Source organism: Prionailurus bengalensis, chromosome X (genome assembly GCF_016509475.1).
Source record: "Prionailurus bengalensis isolate Pbe53 chromosome X, Fcat_Pben_1.1_paternal_pri, whole genome shotgun sequence".
Lineage (NCBI taxonomy): Eukaryota > Metazoa > Chordata > Mammalia > Carnivora > Felidae > Prionailurus > Prionailurus bengalensis.
Window position 1 is genome coordinate 31,947,901 of NC_057361.1, and position 12,442 is coordinate 31,960,342.

General features: G+C 37.8%; 1 protein-coding gene across 1 annotated transcript in view; it reads left to right on the top strand.

The window, feature by feature from the left end:
- The window catches only part of CFAP47 (cilia and flagella associated protein 47), a 587,956-nt gene that overhangs the window by 354,389 nt on the left and 221,125 nt on the right, over positions 1-12,442 (top strand). Inside the window, exon 49 of the mRNA XM_043569968.1 lies at positions 5,574-5,685. Coding sequence (XP_043425903.1) covers positions 5,574-5,685 — 112 coding nt within the window. The remainder of the gene's footprint in view (positions 1-5,573; positions 5,686-12,442) is intronic.

The window sequence follows — 12,442 nt, forward strand, 5'->3', positions numbered from 1 at the left end:
TGGCTTCAAACTGCCATCTAGTTACAAATGCCAGCTTCACACTTTTCCTCAAGACATGTGTTGTCTCAGCCCCTCATTCTCGACTGCTATACACCTGCACTTTGACAATCTGCTAACAACTCAAGCTCAATATATTCTTTTCATATATTTTCTTTGTTCTGCTTTTCATTACTGCTAGTAGTCACTTTTATGCCTTTTTAAAAAATCCTTTTAACTTATATTTCATCTTACTGCCCTAAGAGTAGTTTTCAGTAGGAGGTTGTGACTTCCTTAATATGAAAGAGAAAATTAAAAATCAGAGAACATAATTGAGGTACAGGTACAATGCTGTGGAAAATAGTTCTGCAGTAAGGAAAACAACAGGTAGAGCAAGGAGTTTCATAAATGAGTTTCTCCTTAAAAACAATAAAACACTGGCACAAGTTGTTAGAATGAAAATTTTCAGGCCTTGAAATTGAACAAAAGCTTAAAATAATCTGAGGAATATTTGCTCAAGAAAAACTTGTAATCTTGGTAAGAGCAGAGTGATTTGTGGTATTTTTATTTGGCCTCTTTCTATCCCCCTCTCCTCAGCTCCTCAATCTTGCAACCATAGTAGCTATGAAAACTTGCAGCCTTGCAAACAGAGGAAGAGGCAGACTGAGTATGGATCTCCTTCTAATTCCCATCCTCAGGACATTGTCACAATTTGCCATTCCTTGCAGCTCCCTCTTTAGCAATTCCCCACTAGCGGAGTGTTGCCATTACCTGACTTGTCTCAAATCTTGCTGTGTTGGAAAGGCCCTATCTTCAGGATATTTGCCAAAAAAATATTCAGCAGTTATTATTTTACACTATAGTTGCCTGAGGCTGCCAAAACAGCTGTGCCCAGCAAGAGTTTGGCCAAAAACTTGAAAGGAAGATCTGAAGAGTGAGAGGTCCTTAGGGGATTTTAAAAGCTCTGAAGTATCGCTGGGGAACAAGCAGGCCACATGCATGGGTAGCATTGTGCAGTTGACCAGAGAAGTCCTGAGAGGGTGCCAGGTCTTTTGTCTCCACAGACATAGAGGCACTATGGGAGCTGGAAGTGAAGGCTGAGGCAGAGTTGTCAGATCCCTGAGTGCTGAAAATGTGCCATAACACATATGCAATGCTCCTCAACAAAGGGTAGACAATTTACATTATCAGGAGTGTAAGGAAACCTGGGACAAACTATTGCTGGCCACTAAGCTAACTCAGCAGGGACTTAAGTGAACACACGCTCTAGTGAATGCAGAATATACAGGATTGGTCCAGAAAAGTCACTAAACCAGCAAAGAACAAACAAGAAAAAACAGCAACAAAAACAAACCATTGGGAGTTAATGATCTGATTCCAAAAATGGCTCTATTGGCTTATCTAAAAGGCACATTTTTCCACAGCAAAAATTATGAGACAAAGAAACAGGGAAGTATGGCCCCTACACAGGAAAATAAGCAGTCACTAAAAGCTGTCTCAGTAGGGGCCCACATGTAGGACTACTAAACAAAGACTTTAAACAAGCCTTTGTAAATATGTTCAATGAGCTAAAAGAAATATTTTCTGAGGGGTTAATGAAAAGTTCCAAAAAACAGATAATAGCAATAATATAGAGATTATTTTAAAACTCTGGACTTGAAAGTACAATAGAAAAGAGGAATCATTCACTCTAGGGACTCAGCATATTTTCAAATATCATTGGGATTTCTTTTTTGGCACAGTGGTTATTTAGGACTCTTTTTTAAAAATTATTTTTATTTTATTTTATTATTATTATTTTTGAGAGAAGAAGAGAGCATGAGCAGAGGGAGAGAGAGAGAATCCTAAGCAGGCTCCACACTCAGCACAGAGCCTGACAGGGGCTCGACCCCACGATCCTGGGATCATGACCAGGATGGTCATGAGTCAAGAGTCAGCTGCTCACCCAACTGAGCCACCCAAGCACCCCTATTTAAGGGTTTCCCAAATTTCTTTCCATTTTTTATTTCAAATTTAATTCAATTGTTCTCAAAAGAAAACGTACTAGATATAATTCCAGCCCTTTTAAATTTATTGAGGCTCCTTTTATATCCCAAGGCATGCTCTATCCTGGAGAATATTCCGTGGGTACTTGAGACATACTAAAGGGCATCCATGAAAATCCCACAACTAGCATCATACTTAATAGTAAAACAATGAATGATTTTCCCCTGTGGTCAAGAACAAGTCAAGAATTTCTACTCTTGCCATTTCTGTTTAACATTATACTGAAGATATTAGCCAGTGTAGTTAGTTTAGGAACAAGAGACAAAAGGCATTTACATTGTAAAGGAAGAAATCAGACAATCTCTATAGATTTCATGATCTTATAAATAGAAAATTCTAAGGAATCCATGAAATATATTATCAAAACTAATAAATGAATTCAGAATATTTGTAGGATACAAGGTCAGTATGCAAAAATCAATCATTTGTAGCAATGAACAATTCAAAATGAAATTAATAATCAAATGATTGATTTTTGTCAAACTTGTTCCTAAGCACTTTATTTTTTTTGATACAATTGCAAATGATTATTTGCATCAAAATAAATAAATAAATAAATAAATAAATAAATAAATAAATAAATGCTTAGGAACAAGTTTAACAAAAGAAGAGCAAGACTTGTCCATTGAAAACTGCAAAATATCATTGAAGGAAATTAAATTCAAAATACATAGAAAGACATTCCATGCTCATGGATCAGGAGGCTTAATATTGTTATGATGGCTTTGATATCCAAATTGATACATAGATTCAACACAATATCTATCAGAATCGCAACTGACTTTTTTTTTTGCAGAATTTGACAAGATAATCGTAAAGCTTATATAGAAATGCAAGGGACACAGAACAGCCAAGTCAATCTTGTGAAATAAAAAGAAAAGTGGACAATTCATACTTCCTGATTTTAAAACTTATTGCAAACTCCTAACTACAAAACTATGATATTAAAGAAAATTTGCTACTGGCATAAGGTAGACATATAGATGAATGGAATGCAATAGAAGGTCTAGAAATAAACCCTTATAATAATGGTCAATCAGTCTTTAACAAAGATGCCAAGAGAATCATTGAGACAGAATAGCCTTTTTAAAAAAATGGTACTGAGACAACTATATTGTCAAACACAAAAGGATGAACTTGGACCCCTAACTCATATCATATGCAGAAGTAAACTCCAAATGGATTGTAGACCCAAATTTAATAACTAAAACTAGAAAAACAGAATAAAACATAAGAGTAAGTTATCAGGAATTTGGGTTAGGCAATTATTTTTTAGATATGACACTAAAAGCAGATGTGACAAAGCAATAAATATAAATAAACAAATTGAACTTCCAAGTTAAAATGTGCGTCAAAGGATACCTTGAAAGAAGTGAAAAAACAACCCACAGAATGAGAGAAAATGTCCATATGCCATATATTGGACTCTACAACAAAATGAGAAGTAACATTTCTTTTAAAATGTGCAAGGAGTTTAAATAGAGAGTTCCCAGTGAGCAATGAAGCACGTGAAAAGATGCTCAGTATAGTAGCCATTAGAGACATGCAAATCAAAATCACAATCAGATACCACTTCACACTTACGAGGACGGCTATAATCAGGATGGCAGATAGTAAAAACTTTGCGAGATGTAGAACAGTAGGAGCCATGATGCCTTGTTGGTGAAAAAGAAAAGGGTGCAGTCATTTTGGAAAAGTTTTGGAAAAAATGAACAAATCAGGAGACTATAGATGCTGGAGAGGATGTGGAGAAACGGGAACCCTCTTGCACTGTTGGTGGGAATGCAAACTGGTGCAGCCACTCTGGAAAACAGTGTGGAGGTCCTCAGAAAATTAAAAATAGACCTACCCTATGACCCAGCAGTAGCACTGCTAGGAATTTACCCAAGGGATACAGGAGTACTGATGCAAAGGGGCACTTGTACCCCAATGTTTATAGCAACACTCTCAACAATAGCCAAATTGTGGAAAGAGCCTTAATGTCCATCAACTGATGAATGGATAAAGAAATTGTGGTTTATATACACAATGGAGTACTACGTGGCAATGAGAAAGAACGAAATATGGCCCTTTGTAGCAACGTGGATGGAACTGGAGAGTGTGATGCTAAGTGAAATAAGCCATACAGAGAAAGACAGATACCATATGTTTTCACTTTTATGTGGATCCTGAGAAACTTAACAGGAACCCATGGGGGAGGGGAAGGAAAACAAAAAAGAGGTTAGAGTGGGAGAGAGCCAAAGCATAAGAGACTCTTAAAAACTGAGAACAAACTGAGGGTTGATGGGGGGTGGGAGGGAGGGGGGGTGGGTGATGGGTATTGAGGAGGGCACCTTTTGGGATGAGCACTAGGTGTTGTATGGAAACCAATTTGGCAATAAATTTCATATATTGAAAAAAAATAAAAATAAATAAATAAATAAATAAATAAATAAATAAAAAATAAAAAATAAATTAAAAAAAAAGAGAAAAGCAAAGTTTTGGAAAGCCGTAATTCCAAAGATTAAACACTGAGTTACCATACGCTCCAGCAGTTCCACTCCTAGTTAGATGTATGTCCATTACAAATGAAAACATCTGCGTCCAGTTAACAGCTTGTACATGTTTTCATCACAGCATTGTTCATAATAGACAAAAGTGGAGGCAGCCTAAATTTCCATCAACTTATGCATGGGTACACAAAATGTGGCATATCACACAATTTAGTATCATTTGTCAGTGAAAGGAAATGATATACTGATACCTACCACAATATAGATGAACCTTGAAAACATGCTAAGTGAAAAAAGCTCATCACAAAAGACCACATATTATTTCCTTTCTATGAATTGTTCAGAACAGGCAAATCTATAGACAAAGTAGATTAGTGTTTGCCTAGGCAATGGGGGGTAGTGAGATGTACCACTCAGTGATCTGAAAGTTAGATTAAACAGAGTTATGGTCAGAATGCTGTTTAAATAGTCTTTGTTTGCTGTATTAATATTGATGTAAAATTCATTGAAATGGTTCATCTTTTGTCCATCAAAATGCATAAGAAAATTATGCATGGCCTATAAAAGATATTCAGGTTGTCTAAACATCAGTGGTAACATCAGTTGCAACAGAAAATAAGCATTGTCTTTTTTTTTTCTAAGAATCATTTTCTTTGTTCTCCTTTTTCATAGGCCTCTCCTTAGATTTTTTTCTTTTACTTTATGTAGTATTTTTCTGGTTTGCTTTTTATTTAAAGGTGAACAGTTTTCGAGCACCTGGGTGTCTCAGTCGATTAAGTGTCTGACTCTTGATTTTGGCTCAGAGCTCCTCATTGGGCTCCCCACTAACAGTGTGGAGCCTGCTTCAGATTCTCTGCCTCCCTCTCTCTCTGCCCTAGCTCACTCCTCTCTCTCTCTCTCTCTGTCTCAAAATAAATAAATAAACTTAAAAATAAAATACTTAATAAAGGTGAACAGTTTTAATGGAAGTATTTACATTTTCAGTTTTTTCTATGCTTTAGTTCTACGAATTTCATGTAAATATTGACTTTATGTAATTCTTTGAACTCTCTTTTCTAGGTTTCTTCAGATCTTCCAATGGTGTGGGGAAATCCAGTCATCACCATAGACTCTGATAGCACAATTCCATATATTCTACACGTTTTGCCTTGGAAACGTGGTATATTCAAAGGTAACAAAACCATTAGTAAAACATTATTAACCACTAGATTAGGACAGATATATGATGAGAACAATGAAAAAATATACTTTACATTTCCCATTTCTAATAAGTGACCCAGATGGAAGTTTAGTTTTCCATTTCAGTCGTTAGCTTTCTGAATAATCAGAGCTTTGGGACATGCATTTTACATCTAGTGCTATACTCTCTTGGCCATTTATTTGAATTTATTTATTGGACAAATTTCTAGAAGTAGATATATTTAGTTAAGGGTATTTAATTTTAAAATTGTGATAAAGGGCACCTGGGTGGCTTAGTTGGTTGAGCATCCAACTCTTGATTTCAGCTCAGGTCATGATCTCACAGTCATGAGATCCAGCCCCACATCCAACTCCATGCTGAGCATGGAGCCTGCTTGGGATTCTCTCCCTCCCTCCCTCTCTCTTCCCCTTCCCCACTCGCATGTACTCTCGCCCTGTCTCCCTCAAAATAAATAAATAAACATTTAAAAATAAATAAATATGGGGCGCCTAGGTGGTTCAGTCGGTTGAGCGTCGGACTTCGGCTCAGGTCTCAGTCTGTGGGTTCAGTCTGGGAGTTCACAATGTCCCAGTCTGTGAGTTCAAGCCCTGCATCTGGCTCTATGCTGACAGCTCAGAGCCTGGAGCCTGCTTTGGATTCTGTGTCTCCCTCTCTCTCTGCCCCTCCCCCGTTCAAGCTGTATCTCTCTCTGTCAAAAAGAAATAAACATTAAAAATTAATTAATTAATTAATTAATTAATTAATTAAATGTGATAAATACTTTTAAATATGTCTACTACTTTATGAACCAGTCAACATCTTACGAGAATGTCTGTTTATAGGAATAGGTCTTATAAAAACAAGCATAGGCACTTAATTGATATATGAAAAAATAGGTTAAAGTCTTTGGTGTGTGAAGTTTTCTCCCTTTGTCTCTAATAAAGCATTCATTTATGCAAATTATCCCAATGATCCCTGAACAGAATTGGTTGCATGGGAATGGTGGTGAAGGGTATTCCTATAAGCTTTTGAAGGGAGGAGGGTGCGTGAGAAGCATAGAGTAAAAAAAAAAAAAAAAAAAAGAAGGGTAGAAGAGTAATAGGGAAGACCTGAAAGACTGTAATTCATTTTTTTATGTTTATTTATTTTTGAGAGAGAGAGAGAAAGAGAGGGAAGGGAAGGGGCTGAGAGAAAGAGGGAAACACAGAATATGAAGCAGGCTCCAGGCTCCACGCTATCAGCACAGAGTCCTGATGCAGGGTTCAAACTCATGAACCGCAAAATCATGATCTCAGCCGAAGTCACATGCTTAACTGACTGAGCCACCCAGGTGCCCCAGGACTGCAATTCATTAAGGGAATAAGTTGTTCTATTTGGGAGGGATTTAAATGTCCCACAGCTGTTGGATCCTGCCAAGGAAATCATTATAGCGTAGGTAAATGGATATACTTTAGAAGTATAGTAAGTATACACCTAGTAGCAAACCTGTGCTCCTTGGAAGAACTAGTGTCTCATCCCTGCTCCCCTCAGCAAAGAATGTTTTAGGAAAGGGTCTACACCTAGTATGCTGATGCTATTAATAAGGAGAAGGGAAACTTCAGAATGGCAAACATACTGATCCAGTCAATACCACTGTCATAGGATGTGCTGTAAAGCAAGAGTCAGCATGCACACACCTGCCCCCCACCCCCTGTCTGCTTCTAGTTGTCTTCACCTCCCATGTTACCACAGTCATAGTTATTATCATCTTCTGAAATCTTCCCATCACTTTTCACACATTTGGCTTTACAAAGCCAATTAATAATTCTCTGTATGATAGATTTTAGGCTATTGTGAATCTCTTCCTAGCTTTACAATAAAGTATCATATTTTGTCAATTTTTTATGTAATTCACAAGATTTGATTCGATTTTAAGAAATCTAAATTTCCGTTCTTATTTTGATCATCAAATGACAGCTCTCTTACTGGTGGATTTCACTTAGTTTTAGAAAGTTAACTAGTCTTTGTAAAGGGCAGTGAATCATTCAGATTTGCCATTATTAGTTTTGATAAACATATTAAATCTCATTTCCTGTTCTACAAAAGGCAGAGAGTTCTGCAGTGTATGAGAAAGTACATATGAGGAACCTCACACTCAGCATTGTTGTATTAGAAATGTTTATCACTCCCTTAAACAGAACAAAGCCCCTCTTCTATGAATCAGACTCTTAAAGTTATGGAAATGGAGCTCCAAATCACTAAGTAATCATATTTAATATGTCTTTTCTTTGGATAGTCATTTTTTGTTCATCTTGGCAGCCTTTCTGAGACCATAAAATTTCCATACATATTTTAACTGAACAGATCAGGACTCATTTAACATGCTGGTTTGAAGGAATTTGGGGAAGTTAAAGGCAACTCAGGGTACATCGTTCAGTGAGGATGAATTAGTAAATGTTGCTGGCTACACAAGATATTTTGCCAGCTTCATAATTTTGAAAAATATTTGCAAGACACTATCATGATTGCTCTTTGCAGGGCAGTCCCTTAGGGTTGAATCAATGTTGACATTATGATTGGAAGAAGCAAAGCCTGTAAAGAAGGGCTAGCCCATTTTTGTTGATATTATTGTTAGAAAAGTTCTCCGGCATTTGAAACAGTGGAAATTGCTTCTGAACAACTGTTAATCTGATGCAATATAAAAAAAAAAAAAAAAAAAAAACTAGACTATAAAATTTTCATACATATATGAAAATATTCCTATTTGTGCTGATTAAAGAAATGTATCCATGTGCATGTATGTATCAGTGGTCTTTAAAAAAAAAAAAAAAACAGGGGCACCTGGGTGGCTCAGTCGGTTAGGCATCCAACTTCGGCTCAGGTCATGATCTCGCGGTTTGTGAGTTCAAGCCCCGTGTCAGGCTCTGTGCTGACAGCTCAGAACCTGGAGCCTGTTTCAGATTCTGTGTCTCCCTCTCTCTCTGACCCTCCCCCATTCATGCTCTGTTTCTCTCTGTCTCAAAAATAAATAAATGTTAAAAAAAAATTAAAAAAAAAAACAAAACCCTGTGCTCATTTTCAGTTCTGGTCTTAATTATATAACAATTATTTACAAAAGGCCTATAATTTGGGAAGCCTTGATAACTCTAGTAGTTGTGAACAAAGCAGACATTCAACCAATTATGCACTGTTTGTTAAAATATTATAACAGATGCCTTTCCTCATTGACAAATACTCAATTGTTTGAGCTCCACTGTAGTAAAACCCTTGCTACTAGAGCCGCCAGAACTCCTCCCTCAGGCTCCCCAGGACTTCCCAACAAGCCAACGGCAATTAAAGGGTTAACACATGACTCATCAGGGTGCCCCAGGACTTTGATCCCATGTCCTTTCTGATTGGTCAGATTAGAATATAGGTTTGTTAATTATTTCGAGTATTAGACATGGATACATAGATTAGTATCGTGGCTCCTGCCTCCTAGGAATTCGTATCTGGTGGTGGAAATATGTATCTATAAATCATCTCAGTACAAGGTACACTCTGATATACCAAAAGTTTAAACATGGCATTGGGGAGCATGGTAGCAGGAAATATCAACCCTAACAGCGGGGGTGTGAGAGATCTTTTTAGGGGATAATGGGTTTGATTTGGATCTCAAAGGATAAACTGGGACTTATTAGCCAATAAGGTGGGTAGGGCATTACAGCAGAGGAAACAACCTTATTGAGAACATAGAGAAGGTACTTCATGTCAATAATGAGTAGAAGGGTGTGTCTGCAGTGTGTGTTTATGGTAGGAAATGCAGGCTGACTACAGTTAGAAATACAGGCAGACTTTGATGGGCAGAGTTTTGTTTTATTTCTTATTGCAGTGGGAGCCGTTGAGGATTTCTGAAGGGCATGAGTCAACAGAGTGTTAAAAAGAAAAATCTAGAGGTAAAATATAAAACAGATGGGAGGGGCAAGAGAGGGCAGTTAGGTCTGAGAGATCCTTTAGGAGCCTTTAGTGATATTCTAGTTGATTAGTTCTCAGTATTTGTGCTTCTTGAGAAAAGAGTTTAATGGCAAGTAGTTTAGATGAGAGTTGATTACAGGCAGCACTCTGAAAGAATGGGAAGGTAAGATGCTGAAGGGACAAAGTCAATAAAAGTAAGCTAGATAAGAGACTACTGCTGAGACCTGGGGAAGCTCCCTGGGAACCTTGGGAGAGAATTGTCACACCAAAGGGCAAGCAAATTGTGGTAATCATCCCTTTACTCTAATCCATCATTGGCTAAAGTTTGCTCTTAGGGCAAATTCCCATGGCAGTGACTCAATCCCCACTGGAAAAGTCATAGGAAACCAGTGCTGTATATGAGAACTGTCTGCAGAGGAGATTTTTGTTGGGCACTGAGAGTATACCACTAAAGTAGGGATCATGTCTTATTGATTGGTAGGTAGAAATTTTGAAAAACGGATGGATTTGGAATTTCCACAGTAGCCTACAGTGAGCTACAGTCATGTTTTCAAGTGTGTGATGTGGAGAATTGAATTTGAATGCCTCTCTGGCAATGGAACAAAAAGTGCAGATTTATCATTTTAAGTGAAAGTTAAGGGCTGACTGACTAGACCAATGATAGTGGATTAAAAAAACAGAGGGGCACTTTTCAGAGAAATAAAAATGGGAAATGATGCTATAACATCTTTGGCTTCCAGAGATTCAAACTCTGAGATGAGAGATTGGCAGGACATTTCTTAGGGTATATATTATGATCAACCCTTGGGAAAGGAAAGGTAAGAAGGTATATTGACCAGGGGAAGAAAGAGGTTGGGCTTCTTGACAGGCCCAGTGAAGGCTTTTAGTCAACTCACTTGGGGCCTTTTAAGCTAGGATGGCCCTTTGGAGTCGTCCCAAGTTAGGGGAAGGAGACTGGGGCCTTTATGCTGCTGTGTTGATTGGTCATTAAAAGTAGACTACATGTGGAAGGAGATTTGACCTTGGATGAGGCATTTTTTTTTCAAGTCAAGGCAATGCCCAAAGAGGACTGGCCTGATTTTCATACTCCAGTTTCATTCCCTGTAGCTACAGAAGTTCGTCCTTCATTCCTGTCAAGGAATGTGGTTGATGCAATACAGTGTCCACCACAGCTGCATGTGATGAACATTGGATATGGAGAGATGAGGGAGAAAGGAGAGTTGAATGTGCTTCTGAGAGTAAGCAACACTAAGGAAGGTGATATAATTAACTGTGAGATATGTCAACTATACTTCCTTTTAAAAATAGTTTCTTAGGGGCACCTGGGTGGCTCAATCAGTTAAGCCTCCGACCCTTGGTTTCAGCTCAGGTCATGATCTCATGGTTTCTTGAGTTCGAGCCCCACATTGGGCTGAGAGCTAACAGTGCAGAGCCTGCTTGGGATTCTCTCTCTCTCCCTGCCCCTCCCTGGCCCTCTCGCTCGCTCTCTCTCTCTCTCAAAATAAATGAATAAACTTAAGAGAAAAAAAAACAGAAATGTTATAGAATGTTTATTGTTATTACTGAGATATTAAATTAATTTGATAAAATCTCAGTTATTTTCACTTATAAGGTTTTATTTTTTGGAAGTTATGAATATAGAACCACAATTTAACAGGTCACTAAGAACATTGATTCTTACTATTCAGAAGTATAATTAAAACTAATGAAATCTTCTGGTAAATTTTGGGGGAAAACTGGTTTTCCCTGCATCCAGCACTGCATTGGGCTCTGTGCTAACATTGTGGAGCCAGTTTGGGATTCTCTGTCTCTGTCACTGTCTTTCCCTCACTCTGTCTCTGCCCTTCCCTCACTCATGTGCGCATACTCTCTCTCTCAAAAATAAATAAACATTAAAAATATTTTTAAAAAGGATGAATATCCAAAATATATAAAGAACTTATAATAGCCAACACCCAAAAAGTAAATAATCCAATTAAAACTAGGCAGAAGACATGAACAGCCATTTCTCCAAAGAAGACACCCAGATGGCCAACAGACACATGAAAAGATGCTCACCCTCATTCATTATCAGGGAAATGCAAAGCAAAACTACAGTGAGATATCACCTCACACCTGTCAGAATGGCTGAAATCAAAAACACAAGGAACAACAAGTTTGGAGAGGATGTGGAGAAAAGGAATACTTGTGTGCTGTCGGTGGGAATGCAAACTGGTGCAGCCACTGTGGAAAACAGAAAGGAGGTTCCTCAAAAAGTTAAAAATAGATCTACCCTATGATCCAGTACTGGCACTACTGGGTTTTTACCCACAAAATAGAAAAACATTAATTCAAAGGGACACATGCGCTCTTATGTTTATAGCAGCATTGTTGACAATAGGCAATTATGGAAAGCAGCTTAAGTGTCCATCAACAGTTGAATGGATAAAGAAGTGGTATAAAGAAAGAATGAAATCTAACCATTTACAATGATATGGATGGAGGTAGAAAGTATAATGCTAAGTGAAATAAGTCAGAGAAAGATACCATATGATTTAAGTATGTGGAATTTAAGAAACAAAACAAATGAAGTGTACCTGGGTGGCTCAGTCGGTTGAGTGTCTGAATCTTGGATTCAGTTCACGTCATGATCTCATGGTTCATGAGTTGGAGCCCTGCATCAGACTCCAAGCTGACAGTGCAGAGCCTGCTGGAGATTCTCTCTCTTTCCCTCTTCTCTGCCTCTTCCCTGTTCATTCTCTCTCTCTCTCTCTCTTTCTCTCCCTCTCTCAAAAATAAATAAACTTTAAAAAAGGAACCACGCAAAGGGGAAAGA